Genomic DNA, 23,437 nt, shown 5'->3' on the forward strand with positions numbered 1-23,437 from the left:
GAGCCCAAACAGTTCTCTTATTCTCTAAATAATGCCTGAAATACTCCTATGTGCCTTATACAGCCCATCATCCTTCACTTGAGATACTTCTTCCCACATTCCCTAATATCCTCAACTTTTATCCTTCAATGGCATCCACCTAATAATAGCCTAACCTGGATTTTGTGACCATCCCTTTCCCCCTTTGTTATGTTCTAGAAGGATTATCTTTCTACTTTCTGTCTTAAAACCCAGAGAAAATTTTGTTAGAACAGTATGAGGCTGTTTACCTTTTTATTTATTTATTAACAGATAGTAAGTGCCACGGTCTGCCAGTAAGTACAAGTTAACGCCTAAACTAAAAGGAGTTAGACATGCTGAATTTGGCAACTATAGTTATCAGACTCTCAACTAGCAAAGTCTAGTAGTCTAGTAGGAACTTCCCCATAGTCGCTGCCACCTCAAATGACTATGTCAGCGGAAATAGTCTATTGACAAGGGGATAAAATAGGAAAAAGTTCTTACTCCCACCTTTTTAAGTTTATTTTCCTCACAGACTTCATGATGTTTTGAATAAGCTAGACAAGTTTCTCTACCTCCACCTTATAGAATGAGAAGTTAAGCATTTACTTACACACAGAAAGAAGGTCATTATCCTAACCTTAAGGTGATCTTAACAGACCATGGGCTCTATTACCTCATTTCTGCCAGAAAGAATGACAGATTACTTATAAATTCAGAGTCATCATTTTTAGTAGAAAGCCCTCTCTCTTAATTTTATAGTTTAAAATATCATATAATAAGCAAACCTTTTTAGCTATCTGGGTGGGCATTATTCATTTCTAGTTTTTCTTGGAGGTCATAAAGTCACTCTGTTCAAACTAGGTGTTTTAGAGACAAAGTTTTATGAGATGACCATTTGGATATTATTGCTTTAAAATTTTTCTAAGCTAAAATTCACAACATAGAACACTGGCCCTACACTACTTATCAATCACAATTTTACCCTTGCTAGTGAAAAATAGCCTTAGATTACCTGGAAGGTAAGAGTTAAGGTGTCTTCCTTATTAGGCTCAATTTTCTCCTCTTTTTCTTTTTTTGCCCTGTGGTGCTGTGTGCATGTAAGGTAAGTAATCTACCACTGAGCCACAACCCCCAGTTCCCAGGCTCCTCTATTTTCACCAGAGCATGTTGATCCAACCCAGAGCTCCACGTTTTGTCAATGCACACAGCTCTGCATTAAGTGGCAGGAGAGAAGAGGTACTTGTCAAGGAAGGTCACCTGAATCCCACTATTGTACAATTTTATACTTTTCAAATCTCCCCTGATAAACATTTATGAAAGCTTTTCTGAGAGTCCATTCATTCTAATACATTATTGGGTCTTATCCTGTGTCATGGTCTCATTTAAGTATCTGAAGATAGTTATGAATTCTTTCTATGCCAAAATGAACATAATTGAGCATATACCTTGTTATGGGAAACAGGAGATAGAGAGAATTATGAGATCTCTGAAGCTAATCCAAGAGCTTAAAAAGCTCTGTTGTATAAACTTTAAAATCTATCCTTGAAGTTAGCAAGTCCATTAGAGAGCTGCATAGACAGAAGTATCACCTTGGCCTTGTACTTGTACACCTTGTACACTTTGTCACCTTAGCTTACTCTAATTGTCCCCTGGCACAGTTTCTCTTGTTGAGGCATACTTGAAGGAGAAAGCTTTTTTTATTATAAAAAAGTAATGAGAACATGTTCAATATATATAGTTTCTTCTTTCTGAGAACACTGAAAAGTTCTCTTCTGGTCTCAGCTGTTTCTCTGGAGCATCCAGACTTTTTTCACCTTGTGGTAGTTGAGGGTGTTTTAATGGTGCCCTTGGCTGGTAGAAAACTCAGGGCATGCCTCCAGCAGGTATTGAAGTTCTAATGGCATGCATTTATACTGACTTTCTATTCATTCTATCTGATTTAAATTATTCTTTGTCTGTTTTATTATATTTTTACCTTGTTCAATTTTATCATACTGTGCAGAAAATCCTGAAGTATCTCTTAGAAGAAGGTAGGCTAATAGTGAGTTAAAATGTAGGTATTTAAGTCAGCTATTTCGCTGCTGTGACTAAAGGACCCAACCAGCACAATTGTAGGGAAGAAAGTTTATTTGTGGGCTCACGGTTTTAGAGGTCTTAGTCCATAGAAAGCTGGCTCTATTCCTTGAGGAGGCTGGAGGTGCTCGAGGTGAAGCAGAACTTCATGGTAGAAGAGTGTGATAGAGGTAAGCAGTTCACATGATGATCAGAAAGCAGAGCCACTCCACTGGCCAGACACAAAATATATACCCCCAAACCACATCCCCAATGTCTCACCTCTTCCAGCCATACCCCCTGCCTCTAGTCACCACTCAGTTAATCCCATCAGGAAATTAATACACTGATTGGGTTAAGGCTCTCACAATCCAATAATTTTTACTCTGAACCTTCTTGCATTGTCGCACATGTGAGCTTCTGGGGCATGCCTCACATCAAACTATAACAGTAGGAGACAACAAAAGGAAAAAAGTATTCTTTTTTTCACTTGTTCTCCCATAAGTAATCTCTTCAAGTCTATCTACTAGTTTCCTAAAATGCTCATCATTGTCATTATTTTTTTTTTCAGTGAAGAAGGCTACAAGTATTTGAGAGGAATAGAACTTTTTCAGAAAACTTGTATCAGAAGGATATTTCAGAATTTTTCTTAATTAATAATGTATAGACAGGTACCTATAAGAACTTTTAAAGTGATCATAAATATGAACTAGGAATTTCATAAAAATTTCTGTACTGGACTAAATTAAAACTCAGACTGTATTCTTCAATTACTTGCTTCTTCAGTTAGAAGAGTTTCATTTTTTTCAACAATGAAGCTGTCGATGCTTACCGGCACATGGACTTTTCGAAACATCTCGGCACCTTTGTGTGCATCCATCAATGCAATGTCTTGGGGTGTGGAGACAATCACAGCACCTAACCAAAAGAGAAACAAAACTGTTGGGAGTTGGCCTGGCTCCAAAGACTAACTTCCCCATCCCTCCAAAAGAGCCATCCAATGGTGAGCCCTGCTGGCTCACATGATCCTTACCCACCAATCACACTAGCCCTGCTGGCTCACATGATCCTTACCCACCAATCAGACTAGTCCTGCTGACTCACATGATCTTTACCCACCAATCAGAAAGCACCCATGCCAACTGTCAAACTGTTCAACCATTAAACTGTCATAACTGTAAAACCACCCCTGGCTCTATAAATATGCAGAGCTATTCCTCAATAAATGGGCATTTTCTCCAACCATGAGCCTTGTTCATTCTCTCATTGGTGCCGAAACCCGGGAGGGGGAATGCCTCGCTGCTCGAGGGCCCCCCTCTCAAGGTTTGCCGTCATCGTCCACTCTTTTGCACACTGCTACTACTCACACAACACTGGCTCTTCAGTAAGTGAGTTCCCCTATCGGGTATCCAACTTCAGATGGGCTACACAGGGGCTTTGACTGTAATCATCCAGCAAATCTCTGATGCCCAATCTGGAGGAGAGAACGTACCCCACCACGACCTTCACGGTCACGGTGGACTCTCTGGAACCCAGTTCATGAGCGGGAGGTACTGAGGGGTAGAAGAACAGGCACTCCTCTCTCTCTTAACCACTCTTGTCCCTCTTCTGACCTATGGGGGCCTCTTCTTCCATCCCTGCAGACTCCCTCTTATTAAATTCTGCAAACAGATTGGCCTTACTATCAATTAGACAATCAAAGTCAATGGCCCCCAGGAGGACCCCTAGATCCCGCAATTCTCAGAGATCTGTTTAACTTCTGCGAGCCCTTGAAAAAGTGGAAGGAGATCCCCTAAGTTGAGGCTTTTTTTCCTCTTCTTCGTTTTCACCCCGGCCTATCCGGCAGATAAACCCTATCCCTACCGACCACCCCCGTTGGCTCCGTCCAGCCCCTCAGGTGCTTGCCCTGATTCGGCCGACACCTTTAGTCCCCCCAAACTAGGTCCTGCTCCCTAGTCCCACAAACCATGGCCTCCTTAAGAGAGGTTGCTGGACCTGAGGGCATTATCCCGTTCTCTATGAATGACTTCATGCAATTCGAGGGAAGGTTGGGCTCATTCATCACAGAAGAGAGTTTCAATTGGTCCTCCAGGCTTATAGCCTCACTTATATGTTATTGGCTAACACTCTCCTTCTTGAGGAACGTACCAGAGTCTGGGAACTTGCCAGAGCCCATGCGGATGAAACTCACCAAGTTAATCCCAGTCACCCTCCGGGGCCACTTATTGCCCCAGATAATATACAAGCTGTCACACAGAATAGGGACTGATTCTCTGCATATATTATTGCTGGACTCAAAAAAGCGGCACGGAAGGCCATCAATTTTAAAAAATTACAAGAGACCCCATCCAAATTTCTGGATCAGCTTACGAAAGCCCTTCAGCAGTAACCTAGATCCTGAAACCCCAGATGGCTGTCATGTCCTTATGACATATTTCCTCTCGCAGAACTACCCCAACATCTGGGCCAAACTAAAAAAGCTCAAACAAGGCCTTGCCACCCCCCAGACTGAGAAATTTCAGATGCTAGCCCAGGCCCTGCAGGGTGCTTCCTCAGGTCACCGTCCATCACCTCAGGTCAAACCACCCCCACCCCACCCTCCGGGCACCTGCTTCAAGTGTGGCTAGGAGGGACACTGGGCCAGGGCATGTCCCACACTACATACCCCAATACCTCATGCCCTAAATGTCAACAACAAGGTCATTGGGGCTCTGACTGTCCTAGATGCCGTAAGAGGCCTATGACCAGGGAACCCTCCGATCTTCTGGGCATGGCAATCAATTGATGGAGTCTTGGGTCCTTGTTCCCGGCCGTAACGATCAACAGACAGGGACCCAGGGTGCAGATTCAGGTGGATGGACACAAGGTTGACTTTCTCCTTGACACTGGGGCTATCTTCTGAGTCCTGACAGAATTCTGGGGGCAAACGGTGCCGTCCACCTCTCCTATTGTTGGGGTAGGAGGAAAGACCATCTATCCAAGAAAGACTTCCCTATTACTCTGTTCCACAGACAACTTCCCATTCTCCCAGACATTCCTAATTATGCCCCAATGTCCAGTTCCTTTGCTCGGCTGAGATATTCTCTCTAAATTCAATACAACAATCAATATCTGGGCTCCTAGCATCAGTCGGGCCCCAGAATCAGCCTATTCATCTTTTCTGGCCCTTTTGGCAGAAGACTGGCCATTCTGCTCCACTTGTGAGGCTGACATGAAACACCATACTAAAAAAAGACCCCTACCTATGAACCTGGTTGACCCGATTCTATGGGATACCCACACCCCCTCCACCGTTTCCTGCCCACCAGTTAACATTCATCTCATGCTATCTTTGTTTATATATTTATTTTTTAGTTGTAGTTGGACACAATACCTTTATTTTATTTATTTTAACGTGGAGCTGAGGATGGAACCCAGGGCCTCTTCTATTGCTGAGCCACAACCCTAGCCCCCAAACAATGCTATCTTTTAATTCTTCATGGAAACATTACTTCTCTAACATTATGTTCCTTACAGCTTCAAAGAGTCTACTCCATGAGTTAGGTAATTCATACAGATTTTATATAAATAAGAAAGATGAGGAAATGTGTTCTTTGCTCTTGCCTTAGACTCCTCACTTCTAAAATCACAACTGATCAGTGATTAAGAATCATAACTATATCACTGAATCCTCTTCCCATTCACATAATGTGCTAGTGAGACATGCATAAAGCAGGCATAATGTCAAGAAGCTAATAATCTATCTGGGAGAACTTCCCGCCAAAAAAAAAAAAATCAAAGATTACAACACAAATTGCCAAGTATTAAAGCAGAGATGTGCATCTGAAGTTATAAAGGAGGGACAGGAAGGAAAGCTAACTGGAACAGAGGATGATGCTCTATGGGGTGGGAGGTGAAAGATTAGAAGCATTGAGGAAAAGTTTCAGAAAGATTATTCCTAAGTAGAGACCCAAAAGTTTATTTTTTATTTTTATTTTTTTAAGAGAGAGAGGAGAGAGAGAGAGAGAGAGAGAGAGAGAGAGAGAGAGAGAGAGAGAGAGAGAGAGAGAACACACAACATCCATCTTTGTTTGTAATGTGGTGCTGAGGATTGAACCCAGACCACACGCATGCCAGGTGAGCACATTACCGCTTGAGCCACATCCCCAGCCCCCAAAAGTTTTTTTTTTTAATTTTTTAAAGACAAGGATTTTTTTTTATATATTTATTTTTTTAGTTTTAAGTGGACACAATATCTTTATCTTATATTTATGTGGTGCTGGGGATCAAACTCCATGCCTCAAGCATTCTAGAAGAGTGCTCTACCACTGAGCCACAACCCCAACTCCCTAAAGTTTATATTCTAGAAAACTCACACTGTAGAGATGGTTTGGTGGGGGATAAACTGAGGGCCATAGCATGAATTCAGATTCAAAATAGTGGTGACTTGAATTAAGGCAGTATTTAAGTGACAGAGATGGAAGCTTCCCTAGATCTCCACTATTATCCTTACAGAAACCAGATAGCTATTGGGATGGATACAGAGTTTTGAGAAAAACTGAAGTATGATTTTTTTCATTAAGTGAAAACAACAAAGGCCTATTTATGATTTACAGAGGCTATAAATTTCTTAAATTTTATGGTTTCTTCTACATTGGAATTTTTTTGCAGTACAAAGATTCGGTTTCTTTTAGATAATAACCCCAAAATAATTAACATGAATATATTATAGATCACATGATTGGCCAAAACCTTTTAACTAAATACACAGTGCATGGACATTTCAGAACCCCAAACCATAAAATTGGTACCAAATTGTAAGGTTTATCATAGTTAATGAAAATAGAGAAAGAATTAACAATAACTGATTATACCAAGTGGAGGACAAATGACTCTACAAAGTACTGTCCGAAGGGATGTTCTGAAGAAATTAGAATAGAGAAAATCTGTAGACGAAACTAGTTTTCACCAAGTACATGGTGAAATAAGGTAATATAAGCTAATAAACTTAAAAAAAATCTGTGCAATAGTAAGCTACAAATTCATCTTGCAATCAGCATTTTCATTTCTGCAAAACTTTATCTTTCACATTAAATGTCATTAATTTGAATTTTATTGATTTTGTAAGTTTTCTTATATTTTTATGTTTTTAATGTTTTTAATTTTATAAGAGCTATAAACAAAAGGAATTTTTTAAGTAACTATTTAAGTAACTAGTTTTATAATAAAAATGAATCAATATGGGATAAGGGGAGGAAATTACTTTCCTTTTAGAAGGAGGGTTTACATTCATTATTCAAGTTTGAGATACACCAGCTTTAGAATTCAAACACACAAGGATTTGATGTTTGATTCTACAGCTGATTACCTGTGTGATTCAGGGATTACTTAACCTGAGTTTCAGTTTCTTCATTTACAAAATGACACAGTGATATTTAGATTTCAAGATCTGTTATGATTTAGATAATAGGTGTCTCCCAAAAGCTCATGTGTGAGATAATATAAGAAGGTTTAAAGGAGAAATTATTGGGTTATGAGAGCCTTAACCCAATCAGTGAATTAATTCCCTGACAGGAATTAACTGAGTGGTAACTGCAGGATGATAGGGTGTGGCTGCCGGAGGTGGGTCATTGGGGGTATATATTGGTGAGCTAAGCTTAGTGTGTCTGTATGGCTCTCTCTTTCTCTCCCCCCCTCCCCACCTCCACCTTGGTGTGATGTCTTGAGCTGATTCTCTCCACAACACTCTTCTAACAAAACGCTCTGCCTCACCTCCAGCCCCTAGGATGGAGTCACTATCTATGGACTGAGACCTCTGAAACTGTGAGCCCCCAGAAAAACTTCTCCTCTAATTGTTCTTGTCAGGTCTTTTGGTCATAGCAGTGAAAAAACTGACTAAATCAGGACTGAAATAATACAATAAACCACTGTACACAGAAGCTTAATATGGTGCCTCACATTCAATAATGACAGATATTATTAATAATACCATCACCATTATTATGTTTTTTTATTGTTATTATTAAAATGTCTTAGAAGTTGCTGAGAAGATAATTTTCCTATATGCCATCAGACAACTGCATCTTACTTTCAAACTGTTCCATGGACAGCTATCTTCCTATTTTAATTTATTCTGCCTAACAAACAATGGTTCTTTTTCCTCTATTTTAAGGATGGATAGAAATCATATTTCTGCAAAAATTATACTCTATAAATCTGATATATTTCCATGGTTTGCTATCTTTTAGATTCTGATGTCAATGTTTCACCATATTTTCATTTTCAGCCATTCTGAAGGGAAGAATTCTAGCTCTGGCCCCATCTAGCTATGTGACTAATCTTGTACAAATAACTCAGAATCACTCTGGGTATCAGTTTTCATAGCTGTAAAATTACTACATGTACTGGTCTCCAAGGTCTCATTTATCTCTGATTATATAATATAGCATTCCCACTTAACTATAAACATTTTCAAAACCACCCTTGCTCAACCTGACTGCCCTAAAATAATCTCATTTAGGTCAATGAGAAATGCCCTCTCCTTCAAGAAGTATTGCCTCTCAATCTCAGAGCCATTCTCTTTATACATATGGAAACTCCTTAGTTATTCCCTCTAAATCTTCTCCTTAAATATATACTAGTATACACTCTTGTCTACTATTTGCACTATCATTACAAAATATAGCTTTATGATTGTTATGATTTGGATGTGGTTTGTCCCCCAAGGGACATGACAGAACTTTTAAGAGGTGGGACCAGAACCTTTAAGAGATGGGTCCTTGTGGGAAATACTCAGGCTTTCATTGAGGATGCTGTCTTTAGAAAAAAATAAGGTAATTTTCATAGGACCCCAGTTAGTTCCTGCAAAAGAGAGTTGTTATAAAAGAGAGCCTGACTGACTCTTTGAATTTCTCAGACTTCCTGTCTTATTATGTGATTCCTACTCCCACATGCCATTATGCCATCTACCATGATGTGATATAGTCAAGGGGGTGTTTACCAGAGACCAAATGGATGGGGCTACCTGATTTTAGGTTTTCAGTCTCTAAAACTGTGAGCTAAATAAACCTATTTTCTTTATAATAACTATCCTTATGTATTTTGCTTAAGTGGAAAACAAGTTAACACAATGGGAAGTTATGTTTATTTTCATCTTTTTAATCAAACAAAAACAATGATGTAATATCTTACACAAAATAGGCACTTAACAAAATATCAGTGACTTAACGACTTTCTTTTATTTTCAGACTTATCCATCCTAGATTACTGCAGCATGAATTCTTAGTTGATAACTCCTTAAGAGTCAAGAGCTCTGCATTAGGTACTATACAACCTCAAAAATTCAGTAAATCTCAATACATCTCAATTAACTCCTCTATAAAATGAATTTATTTCCATTGGTCTATTTAAAGTGTTATTTCATTATTTTATAAAAAATAATATGAAAAATAATAATTATGTTCACTGACATTATTTTTAATAGCTATAAGACACTAAAGAGAGGGATTAAAGTGATTTGACTTTCTCTATACTTAACCCTAACAAAATCACAAATAACATTCATTTTAGCTGAGATTCTTTGCTGTCTGAATAGCACATAAATTAATAACTTTTTGACATGGAAAACCAGCATGTCCCATTTAATATTCACAAAATATGTGAACATTTCATTGGAACTACCAACCACATTAATTGAAATTAGTGACTAAGTCTTTGATCACAATATAATCAGCCTTTGGCATACTGTCCTGGTCCAACATAAATCACTATCTCTTCACGTTGCACTAAAATGTAGTGTATCCTGTAAATAACCATTCAAACAGCCCAACAATGGCGTTTAGAATTTACTAGAAGAAATAAATAAACAATAAACAAACCTCCAATAAAATTAAATTTAATCCTTAATCAATTTATACATCTTAACTCCAAAATTTTAACTTTAAAAGAACTATGTCAATTTTTTCTTATTAGTATCGCTTAGCTTAAAAAATGGTTTCCAAACCCTGGTGTTACATTTTATCTTTATGGTTCCTGGCTTTTCTTCCTATTAAATATTAATTTTGTTCATGGCTCATGAAATGTGAACCATTATGAACATGCCTAGAAATTTCTTCCTTTATAACATCACTAATGATGTCACTTCAGTTTCATGATGTTGGAAAACTTGTGCTCCCTGTACTGACCATAAGAAAATGTCAGCAGAAGCAAAAACTATCAGCAGTAGCATTAAAAAAAAAGAAAGAATGCTCAGTTTGCAATAAATGGGATTATCTGGGAGACTGATTACCCATCTCAAGAATTCCATTGAGAATTCTCTATCCATTTTCTAAGGTAAATGTCTAAGTCCTAGCAAATAATATTATTTAAATATATTTCCCAACTTGTAATCTGCTTTTTATCAGCTGTCAAATTCTAAGAAAGGTCATCTTGGTAGATTCTGAAAAATATGAAAACCTCTTACAAAATAATGTAGAGTACTATCTTAATTGTTAATTCTCTTTACTATTAAGAGGAAAATCTACAACTGTATATCTGGATTTGGGTCAGAGTTCAGAGTAGTTAAACATTTAAAACTAATTATTCCAGATGTTAGGCTGATCATAATTACACCACTGTTGGAACTACTCAACTATGCATTCTAGTCTCCAGGGCATAGATGGAATCTAATTCCCAAGCTTGATTGAGAACTTCAGGTTTAGAACCTCATAAACATGTACAACAAAATCTGCTCAGAAGTATACCTGGAGGAATAATTCTATCTTACAACTACTGAGCCCATCAATGCAAAACCAACTAAGACTAAAAACAAACATTAACTATTATTCTTAATGCTCACAGTGCTTTTAATATTTAGTGCTACTGATTCTCCTTAATTTTTTTTAGAGATAGACTTGCAGCAAAAGACAATAATCAGAGGCTAGGGATATAGCTCAGTGGTAGAGTGCATGCTTAGCATGTGTGAGGCCCTGGGTTTGATTCCAGTAGCATAAAAGAAGAAGAAGAATCATTCAACTTCTTCTGATTTTAACACAAAAAATAACAAACATTTTATGATTTTTAAGTTAACCATAATGTAGATTGGCTTTGGTAGTTTTCAGCTCTCCTTTTTCTCCTTGGACTTTCTGAATTATAAATATTATGTTCTGTAAGATCAAGGAAGTCTACTAATATTAGTATCAGCTTAAGCAGTACATGATTTAAAAGTCAATTTACCTCAATTGTATTCACAGACTACACTCCAACAGCAATAATTCTCGGAAGAATCACTGTTGTAGACTCCATGCTACCTTCCAACAGAGTTAAGAATTGACTACAGTCACAAAGAGGATGTGTCCTATTAATTTAGGGTCACAAGTTCAATGCCAATTTCAGCAACTTAGCAAGACCCCATCTCAAAATAAAAAATAAAAAGGGTTAGGGATGTGGCTCAGCAGATAAGTGCCCCAAGGTTAAATCCCCAGTATTCAGAAAAAAAAAAAAGAATCAATCATTTGCTCACCCCAGAAACAAATCACATTAAAGAAATTACATTAATTGCTGCCAAAACAGATTTATCAAACACAGTAATTAATAGAAACCACAGTATTTGAGAGCTACTGATGAATATGAACATGTTGTACTTTGTGAACTTTAATTAAGAATTCAAGTTCATCAAAGGAATATGGACACATATCTATTGTTTAGAAATAAAGACTGGTTCTTCAATATAATAGATTCAACAAGTAAAGGGCTTCCAGCCAATTTACATTAATGATACTACAAAGATTTAACCAGGGTCACCCAGGTTGCAATCAATAAGGAGACACTGGGGCTCAATGAGGCTTCCACAGATTTTCAGGAGTATAGGATGGAATGAGATAGATCTTATCACAAATACATGTTCTCTCACTCTCTCCCTCTTTGTCTTTCTCCCCCTTCCTCCCTCCACCTTTCTCTCTCTCTCTCTCCCTCCCCTGTCTCATTCTCATCCCCCTTCTCTATTCTGATGCCTCCAATAAAGTTAAGATAAAATCCTGGTTTCTTTCTAGTTTTGTATCCATGCTTACGCTGATCAGAAAACACCTTGGGAAACCTACACATTGTACAAATGTGTCTCTACAACTCAGAAAGATCTTTTCTTCTTCTGAAGGTCTGTTCATGTTGAACTCTAAGATTTATTATTCTGCATTTCAAATTCTGTTAGAAGCACATATAGCTCAGCTTGCCTGCAACTACAGCAAGCCACTACTAAAGGATGCTTGTTTAATAATGGAACACATTCCTTTTGAGACATGCTAGCCAAATTGCCCAGGCTGGCTTCGACTTGTATCCTCCTGCAACAGCCTCCCTTGTAGCTGGGATTACAGGCATGTACCATCATGCCCGGCTCAACACATTCCTTTTTATAACCATCTTTTTTTTTTTTTTTTTTTGCTAAAAGATCCAGAGAGAACTGCTACTTCATTTACACTAGATTTTATATAACCAGGTACATTTCATAAAAGAGAGGAAAAGAGACTGAGACTCTATATGGGAAGATCTTAGTCAATATCCAAATACGTTGTACTTAAGATGTGAAGACATTCTTCAAGCTATGCTTCAGATCCTGATAAATTTCTAACATCTACATCCAAGGGCAAAACCTTTTTAGATTTTGGGACTTTACTTTTTCCAATATTTGATGGATTTAAAAGTAGCTTTTAAAATGAACCCAATGACACATTGGCCATTATATTATTCACTGAACTTTAAGACCTTTAAGGAATTTTAGCTGTCTAGCTTGTCATGAAGGAAATGCTCAGAAATTCAGCAAAACTGAATGATCTCAGACACTATCTAAACACAGGATAGAGGACCACCTGGTAGGAATTCAAATAGATGGTTGGCTTAGACAAGAAATTCTCAAAGTTAAATATAGAAATCGGGAGGGGATGCTTATAAAGTCTGGGCCTTTTTGTGTCATAGTTCAGAAATTATTAATTCTCAGGCTACTTCTTTGAATTGTACTGTAATTTCTACTTGTGAAGAATGTTCAGCCAAATACAGGGGCCCTAAAGAGTTTATTTTAACTGCAGATTAGAAATATATTATTTATTAGCCAATGATGTTATATTTAATTTTATAAAGTTTTATCTAACAAGGACTAAAGTTTCAGAATGAAATACCAGGAATGACCTAAAAGATAAAATTGTGGAATACAGTTGCTAGTCTTTCTAACAGTTGGTATAATTTGTGTAACAACAAAGCAAATTTATTTTGGAAAGAATTTTTATAATTTGATAAATAAAACAAAAACTCTGTCTACATCATGAAGTTCTTGCCAAGTATCCATTAATTATAACTGCATCCAACATTTGCAATGGAAAGACAGTGCACCTGAAAGAAGTCCAAAATTGACTATCTCCTTTAATGTTCCAATCTGGGAACTGAAAACATAAATGAAGATTTACTATTCCAAAACACTAGGAAAATCTATAATTTAAGTCTTCTATTTAAAAATACTTTTTAAAGTTATAGATGTACACAATACTTTTATTTTACTTATGTATTTTTATGTGGTGCTGAAGATCAAACCCAGTGCCTCCCATGTGCGAGGTGAGCACTCTACCGCTGAGCCACAACCTCAGCCCCTTAAGTCTTCTACTTTAAGATGCAAGCATGTTTCTAGCTTTATAGTATGGGTTAATTATAAATTGTAAAATTGTAAGGAAAATACAGCACTAAAAATTCAATGCAAACAGTATTGTTCCTTTTGCTTTGAAAGAGTAAATTACAATCAAGGAACTATTTCAAGCAGAGGCCTTTGGCCATTCACGTATTTATCACATCACCAATAAGTTTCTGATCTCTCAATCCCTCATGAGGGTAGGTTTTCACATCACAAAACCACTGTCCAAATTCACAAAGAGTGTCATCATAGAACAGACAATTGATTAAGCCAGGTAAATTACTGATGGAGAGGAAAATACCAGGGTGAACATGTGTGGGTTTTTTCCTCAAGAATTTTTGATGAGTAGTTCAATCAGAGAGGCAATAGGCCCAACACTTTTCACAAGCCAGAAAAGTCTTTTCATTTTAAGCAATGATGAAATATTACAGTAGCTTAATTTAAAATTCCTATCCCATCTCATTTAAATGAGAAAGTAGAAAAAGGGTCTCTGGCTTTCCTTCTATCAATAGGGCCCAGACAGGAAAGGTCTTAGACAGGGAAGAAAGGACATCACCTCATTATCATAATATAACACCAGATGTTAGGGCAGCTTTTCTGGAGCCCATAGATATTCAGGGTATTAATTAGCTGAATACTTTGCCATACACAGCAGCTTTTCCCTATCCAGGAGTTAAGAAATCAAAATAGGACCCGCACTGTGGATTATTAGAACATTAAGAACTACTTGGATGTTTTCTATATCACTTTTGCCATTCCCTGGAAGAAAAAGAAAGAACAAACCAGGGATTATAATGGCTCCCCTGTTAGCTGCTCAGTCTCTGTCCCTTCTCTTATAAGAAAAATTTCCAAATGTTTCATTTCTGTATCAATCTTTACTTATAAAGAACATTTCCCCCCTAATTCTGTCCTATCAAAAACAACTTTTTCATCTATTACTTCTCACTACACAAAATATATTTGCATCACTGCTCACCTACAGTGTATATATTCTCTTTATGTTTAATGACAGTATAATATTGTCTCATGATAATATCGATTTTCTACCAATTTGAGTGTATTATTGTGCAGTACTGTCTATATTAGCTTGAAAACTTCTATAGAGCAGGAATCTTGTCCCCTGGCTTTGTATTTCATCTGTCACAGTCACTAATTTATAATGAAATGATGACCATGAAGATGAGAAGCTATGTTAGTTATTCCACTGGATGTACTCTTCCTTCTTTTCCCTCTTCAGTCTCTGCCCAGGTTCATTTTTCCATCCTCTGTCTCTTGACCAGTGAGTGCCCTGGTAGCTGACCTCTGTGGATTGTATCACCGAGTTTCCTTGTCTTTTGACTCCAAATGGGGATCTGCCACCAACAAGTACCAGTAGCAGAAAAAAGAGAATGTGGGAGGGAAAAAAGGTGAAGTATTATTACCTACCTTGCATGCTACTCTCTCCAACCTTGCTATAGTTCTGAGAATGGCCATAGCTTTCATCAGACAGCCCTTTCCCAGGGTTCCAAGAAATCTCCAGCTTCCACTAACACAGTTCACTCATTTGCCTCTTCAGGGGTGTGTATGTGGGGGGGGGGCAGGGGGCAGTAACAACTTCCTACTGTCACTAGTCCCTGGGTACTTCACCATCTCTTGATGGTTTTCTGAATGTTGCCCACACCTCTGCAACTAATCCCTTCATTAAATGAATTCTTTCTTTCCTGCTAGGACCTTGACTAATATGTACTTTAATATAAGTAAATTACTGAGACTTCAATTCTTGGTAAAATTAATCTTCACTTAATTCCAATAGTTAAAATGAAACTAAGACAGTTTTTAGACAGTAATTCAGAGGACTTCAGTTGAATAAAGAAAAAAATATTTTAGGTAATATCTATTAGAATTTGAATACTAAAATAGTCCATGTATTTTCAAGGAAATTATAATACTTCTTGAAGAATATTAATCATTTTCATTATGGAAAAGCAACTGAGTGATCAATGATTCCTAAGAGCATATAAGCATGCATTTAAGACATACTTCCAGAAGTCAGTCTTGGAATCTGTCCAATATAAAATAGGCAACAACTAATAAACAAATTAAAGAAATAAGCAAAAAATTAGTAAACTGTATAACTAAACAAAAAAGAAAAAAAAAGTAGAAAAATAATAAAGCCAGCCATAAAAAAAAACTCTGCCTTCTCCTCTTGGCAACTTCAATAAGATAAGAGCAAATCTTAAGACTATAATTATAATTGGTCATTTCTCATCCTTTAACCTAACTCCTTTCCCTTCAGCAATTACTGCAACCACTAGGTATCATTCTGGTCTATACTTGTAATATGTAATGATTCAACAGTCTATGTAAACTCAAACTTAAATCTATTAGCCATTAATATTGCTGTCAACACATTTACCTTTATTGTTGTGATACAATACTTTTAACACAAGTAAGGAATTATTATTTTTCTTCAAAATTTCTTCTTATAATGAGCCTGTCATCCAACCCATGGAACAAAATGGAACACACATAAAGAGCTGCTAATTAGCATTCACAAAGAGGATCTTTTTGCTTATACAGGTCTGCCTGCATAAATTTTCTAAAAGAATGTCTTTTTCCAAATATAAAAAATTTCATTCTCATATGGCTTCTAGAAATACAATGACACCAAGACTCCTAACTGATGACATTTCGCTACCCCTCCATGAAAAGCTCTTTTAAAGTCAAGTAGTTTCTAAAAAATGATACATTTAGATAGAGCTTTTGCACCATCCAGTGATTACAAAAAGGATGAATTATTTTCACATCAGTTTACTCCCATCTCATACTTAATAGCCTGTCTCACCAAAGAAAACATCTCAGATTCCATTAAGGTTACCAATGTATTAAAACATTCAAAATATCCATAATAATGAGGTTATATCAATATTTTAAAATAAAAGTATATCTTGTCAAAAACTTAAATTACATGCTTTTAGTAATTAAATGTCAATGAAATGACTTCGAAAATCAGTAAATAACTCGTGAAGACATTTTAACTATTTTTCCATGAGTTCACTTATATATGCAACTACATCTTTGTGAAATTTGGGGAAATCTTTAGAAACAGGTTCGATACAAAGGGTAACTACTAATACTTAAATTCCACATAATAAAAAAATCCACTACAATATATAAATAATTTGTATTTGATAAATTACTTTGTTAATTGCTCTTTTGACTTTAAATAAGTAAAAGAATATAAAATTTTCTTATAGTTGTATTTACAAAACAGACAAATTTCCTAATATTTTCTCTCATTCCATACTTGCTCAATAAATATTTACTAAGTGCCTGCCACATACACCAGTGCTGTAAGTTATTGGACTGCTATTAACTAGTGAAGTTTGTATATTTCATAGTTTAATATGCTTGAGTGCCTACATTTCTGGAACATAGAATTATATCACCACCTTTCAAAATGTCTTTATGTTTTTTTAAATATGCTCATTCTGATAATCTGAAAAACTCAATTTATGCTTTAGATCTCTAATGGAAAATTTATAAGTTCTTTTTTAAGCATAAAAATGTTTGCCTGTCTTGCAGTTTGTTTTTTCTCTATGGCAACATCAACACATCAAAGAAAGCATAAATTACTTTAACCTTTTAAGATTTAGATTTACCTGAAATGGGAATATTCTGTGAAACCGATAACTGTACATCTCCTGTTCCTGGTGGCATGTCAACAACTAAATAGTCCAGTTGACCCCAATCTACCTAAAAATCAAAATGACATAAATAACATCATTGTATAAACATTCTAGTAAAAATAGTGAGTATAAACAAAATGAATGTGCTAATAACAAATCTAAAATAACAGCTGTCACTTGAGTCCTCACTAGGTGCCAGGCACCAAGGGATAAGGTCAAAGATGAATACATGACAGCCATTGCCTCTGGTAGATCTTTGAATGATACGCTTAAATTTCCAGATAGTAATGGCAACCCCATTTTACAATTGTCTCCTAATCAGGACAAATCATTTAATTTCACTGGGTATAATTCAACATTTTATCTAAAAGGTCTTAGCTTTTTGCCCTTGGGGTTTTATTGTTGTTGCTTGCTGGCATAGCACTTCCTATGCAAACATAAATTTTCTAAATTTGTTGAGAGCCAGAGCCTGCTCAGTGATGCCACCCCCAGCTGCAGCCCCAGCAAACTTCCAGCTGATTGGCTCCTCTGTGGTGACGCTCATTGGGCTGTTTCCCTGTCCTTTCAGACCATGGAGCTGCTCATTGGGGGACTCTTTTGGCTCCGCCCACACGACCTGGAAGTCTGCCTCAAGGGGGGGGGGCAGGGGGAACCTGAGGTTCTGGCTCACTAAAAATAAAGTTTGTTCCTGCTTGACAAGTGGCTTGTGAATTGTCCCCAGCCAGACTGTGGCATAAATTTATCATTTTTCCTTCACAAAATATGACATACTAATAATGAAAACCAAAACTTAATAAGAAAAAAATTAAATATAACTACCATCCCAATACTATTAACATTGATTCTTTCTTTCCAAACATTTTTTAAAAAGAAATTTAGCAATTATATAAGTCTATAATGCTCAGACTCAATCTAGTTAGTTCTTAAGGATATCTTGTGCTCTTTTCTTTTCAGATAGTTCTTCCCTGAGTTTCCAGTCTTCTGAAAGGTCCTAGGATCCTCTCAGTTGCCTCAAGTAGAATCTTGGAATCATACTTAATGCTTCCTTTTCCTTCTTTACCCCAGTCAGTTATTCTGCCTGCTAAAATCGTTCAAATGTATCCACATTTCTCTTCTTCTACCGCCAAGGAGCCAAGGGAGGTCACTGCCACCTATTACTATTAAAGCCTCCCAGCCATTCTCTCTGCTCCAGTATTGCCCTTCCAGTCTGTCCCTAGCAACACTGAAAACAGACCACATAAAAGATGCAAGACTAGTTGTGCTTTTTTGCTTAACACTATTTTCCAGCTTTTAGGATAAAATCTGAGTTTAAGCTCTAAAACACTGTGTCTTGTGTTTTTGAGTAGTTCCTCCTCATTCTTCAGATCCTAGTTTAAAATTCGCTTCCTTAGGGAAATCTCCCACTAGATTAGATACAGTGTTCCTACTGTATCTTCACCTAGTCACTCATTTATTTGTCAAAGAAATGGTTAAGTACCTTCTATATATTAAGTATTCATAATTAAATGGTATCATGGTACCTACTTTTCAGAACTTGAAAGATTTTGTATCTTCCTATAAAACTAAACTGAGTTAGAATACTTTAGAAAGGAATGGACACATAGGAGATAATTACTAAGTTTTTTCTCCCCACGGAATGAATGATCAAATAAACACATACAAAAAGGTTTGAGATTTGTTTTTTTTTCCTTTAATCTAAATGGTAACTGTGTAGGTAATTCCATATTATGATTTGTATAATTCAATGTGTAACATGCCTTTTCCACATAATCATTTTTGATAAAAAGTTTGAATGAGATTAGATCAATAGATTCGTTCACATATTAATACACCTATTCAACACATATTTATTGAGAATCTATTAGGTGCCAGCCATTGTTCCAGGTGATGGGGATAGAGCAATGAATAAAACAACATTCTAGCTACTGATATTTTATTAAGGGAGACCTGAATACAGACAAATCAGAGCAATATGTGTTATGAAGAAAACTACAAGCATCTCTCACTATACAGTTATTTGTCTCCTGTTTTGGATAACCAGATCAAATAAGAAAAGTTCTAAAAAGCTCTTCAATTCTTGAATTTCATATATAAAGTGATAAAGAGTTCAGATAGCAAAGAATTTATCAAAAAATTTCTTTGACTTTCATTGGTTCCCAAGGTCAGATGATTAAGAAAACTTGTACAGTAGAGAGAAAGGATAGAATGGTGACCGGTGCTACTGTAGAAAGGGTGGCCAGAGCCACAAATGAAGTGATAAAGCAAGTGATGCAGACAGCTAAAGAAAAGTATTCCAGCCAGGAGCCCCAGCAAGTGATAGGCACATACAAGGAATAATGAGAAAACCAAGTCAGTCTTTCTAAAATAACACCCCATTACCACTGATCTCTCTCCTTCCCTGACATTGCTTTTCTTCAAATATTTACCAGTATCTGACACTACATATTGATTTGTCGTTTAGTAATCCTATGCTATTTTACAAATGTATGCACTTGATACTGATAAAATGCCATATTTTAAGAGAATGATGATATGATGAACATTATTTGGCTAATATTTAATATAGGGTTCTTTGGTTTGAAAAACAATTACCCCAAGGTTAACTATAAACACCATCTATAAAATATCTCCAAGAAAAGATAAAGGATGGGCTGGGGTGAGACCCTAGGTTGTATCCCCAGCACTGAAAAAAAAAAAGGGATAAAAAACTTTTAATTTTTTATTCTCAGTAAGCAGATTAACAGGTTTGTTTCAGAGAATACCAGATGACTGGTGCCAACAATTTATCACTGTTTTTCCTTAGCATTTAACCATATTTATCATGTTATCTTCAAGTTCTTATTTCAGAGACCTATTAAAAAATTGTTAAGGCAATTCATTTCCAATTACTCTTAAAATGAATTTAATCTATTTGAGAAAAGAACCTAGTTCAACACCTTTGTCACACATAGTGGCTATCCATAAAGGCTTGCTGATTGGAATTGGACTTAACTAAAGTTGATATGTGAGTTTCAGTTTTATGATATTCACTAATACTAATATTGAAATATATTAACTACCAAGAAGTTTCAGTTCTCTTATAAAAGAGCCACCAAAAGTATTGATTTTTAGAATGATTTGGGGCTTCTCCAGATTCTACATAAGAGTTTGTTTACTTGTAGAAATTATGTTTTACTAAGTGTAAAGAAATATACCAGAATCTCATTTATTAATAAAACCCAGTGGTAGAACCAGATTTTGTGTGTCTTGAAGCATATACATTTTGTATGGTTCTCTAGTCAAATAGAAACACAAAATTGTGAATGCAAAATTAAATAAAGATATCAATATAGATGCTCCTTGACTATAATCAGATTACAACTCCAGAAAATTGAAAATGTCATCAGTGAAAAATGTGTTTCACATACCTAACCTGCCACCCACAATAGCTTAGCAACACTCTAGGGTAGTGGTTGTCTTCATAATGCATGGTTAACTGAGAACAGGGGCTTGCTGTGGCTGCCCAACATAACAAGAGACCATAGACAACTAGTCAGGGAAAAAGATGAAATTCCAAAATCCGAAGTAGTTTCTATGGATTGTGTATTGCTTTCCCATCACTATAAAGTGGAACTACTTTAAGTCTCTTAAGTAGGGAACACCTGTATTTATTTAGAATATGAAAAAAATCACCATTAAGTGCCAGAACTTTAAAGATTCAAGTTCTCTAAGATCTCTTGAATAACAGGAATGCTTCCTAAATGCAACCTGGTTTCCACTCTCCACCTAGAACATTGTACAATTCCCAAGATCTCATAAGGTCTCATGTGAACATGTAACACTAAGCTGAAATTTCATTAGCTTCATCGCAATCCCACCTCTGGTAAAACCTTCTCAGTTCTCTCTCATGCTCCAGTCACAAAGGATTACAGTAGGAAAGTCTCAGTCAGTCTAGAACTGAAGATACCAAGGTAGTCCAGATGCCCTATGAATACAGAAATAGCACTACTGCAGAGAATTCAGCATGTAGCCACCAAGTCAAATACATGTAAAACTGAAGGGGGACAAAACAATGAAAAAGGAGAATCAAAAAAAGAAAAAAAGAAGTCAGAACTTAGTCCTCCTAATTGGCACACAATAGGGAGGCCAAAGTTACCAATAATATATTGACTATATATTTCAAAATAACTAGAAGAGAGGATTTTGAATGTTTTCACCACAAAGCAATAATAAATGTTTAAAAAGGCGATAAATATGTTTATTATCCTGACTTGATTATTATACAATATATATCAATATTGAAACATTACATCGTGCCATATAAACATGTACAATTATGTACATATTTATGTAATAAAAAACTTAGGAAAACAAAAACACAAAGCCAGTGTCCAGGGCAACTGAGGAAAATGGGATGAGACAAGCAATTAGGACTTGAATCTGTAAAAAGAAGCTTCTCACTTGATGCCTCTTTTACACAGTAACTTAGGACTCTTATGTCCCTTGGAATTATTTGACATGCATCCAGATCCAAATATAATGCAGTCCCAGAACTTGTACAAAGCCATATCTATCTTATCTATCTATTTATATATCTGTGTCATGGTTTAGATGTAGTGTCCCCCAAACCTCACATGTGAGACAATGCAAGGAGGTCTGGAGGACAAATGATTGGGTTATATCTTTAACTCAATCAGTGAATTAATTCCTGATGGGATTAACTGAGTGGTGGCTAGGCTGTGGGTAGGTGGGCTGTGGCTGGAGGAAGTGGTTCACGTAGGGCATGGCTTTGGGGATATATATATATTTGTGTGTGTGTGTGTGTGTGTGTGTGTATCTGATCATCATGTGAACCAGCTTCCCTCTGCCACACTTTTCCTCCATGATGTTCTGCTTCACCTGGAGCCTGAGGAATGGAGCTGGCCTTCTATAGACTAAAATCTCTGAAACCACAATCCCTCAAATAAATTTTTCCTCCTTTACAGTTGTTCTGGTTGGGTCATTTTAGTCACAGCAGTGAATAAAGCTGACTACACAGTCTGTATCCCATTCCTGATGTGAAAGTCCTAAAATCCTTGGAAACTCCAGAATGGGAAGAGTGTCTTTTGTATGCTCATGAGTTGACAGGAGGCTGGAAGCTCTTAGCCACAGTGTGGGACCAACCATGTGATCAGAGAATTGGAACTTTCAGTCCTACATCTGACTCAACCAACATGAAAAGGGAGAAGGGCTGAAGGCTGAGTTGACAAAGCAATGGCCAATGATGTAATCAATCATGATGTAATAAAGCTTCTTATAAAAACCTAAAGGACAGAGTTCTGAGGGTTTCTGAATAGCTGAATATGTGAAAGTTCCCAGAGAGTGGCCTTCCAGGAGAGGGGATAGAAGCTCAGTGCCCTTCTCCCATATATATTGCCCTACACATCTCCTCTTCCATCTTAGTGTTCATTTGTATTCCAAATCTCTGGCTTGTTGTCCACCAAGTGATTTCTCCTACCATGATGCTATCCACAATGCTGTGATGCAGCCAAGGGGGCCCTCATCAGAGGCCAAACAGATGGAACCACCTGATCTTTGACTTTTAGCCTCTAAATAAAGCTCTTTTCTTTTTCTCCTTCCCTCCCTCCCTCCCCCTCCCCCTCCCACCCCTGCTCTCTTTCTTTCTTTCTTTTGGTACTGGGGATTAAATCCAGCAGTGCTTTATCATTGAGCTATATCCACAGTCCTTTTATTTTGAGGTAGGATCTCAATAATTTGCTGAGGCTGGCCTCAAACTTGTGATTCTCTTGCCTCAGCCTCCTGAGCTACTGGGATTATAGGTATATGCTTCTATATCCAGCTAAACGTCTTTTCTTTATAATTTACCAAGCCTTAGATATTGTTACAGAAGACAGACTAATAAAACTGGTATGGAAGACGCATTTAGCCTGCTCTCAAGCCCCATGGCCAAATTTTACAGGCAATAATTACCAAACTCCTAGGACCTTAGATTCAACTAATTTCTAGGATTTGAAATCATTCTTCCAGCTCTAAGAATTCTTGTTATTTTTATACATAATTATCTCCCTAATTTCAATGTATGCTTCCTAACAGAAAAGAACATTTATAT

At 36.7% G+C, this 23,437-nt stretch overlaps 1 protein-coding gene across 4 annotated transcripts in view; it reads right to left on the reverse strand.

Moving 5' to 3' along the window:
- Window positions 1-23,437, reverse strand: part of Nubpl (NUBP iron-sulfur cluster assembly factor, mitochondrial) — a 220,782-nt gene that overhangs the window by 34,315 nt on the left and 163,030 nt on the right. For all 4 annotated transcript variants that reach the window (XM_078050245.1, XM_078050244.1, XM_078050246.1 and 1 more), the window contains 2 exons: window positions 17,323-17,416; window positions 2,888-2,973 (listed from right to left, as the gene is read on the reverse strand). In XM_078050245.1, the coding sequence (XP_077906371.1) occupies window positions 2,888-2,973; window positions 17,323-17,416 (180 nt within the window). The remainder of the gene's footprint in view (window positions 1-2,887; window positions 2,974-17,322; window positions 17,417-23,437) is intronic.

The sequence above is a fragment of the Ictidomys tridecemlineatus genome, chromosome 5 (genome assembly GCF_052094955.1).
Source record: "Ictidomys tridecemlineatus isolate mIctTri1 chromosome 5, mIctTri1.hap1, whole genome shotgun sequence".
NCBI classification, from domain to species: domain Eukaryota; kingdom Metazoa; phylum Chordata; class Mammalia; order Rodentia; family Sciuridae; genus Ictidomys; species Ictidomys tridecemlineatus.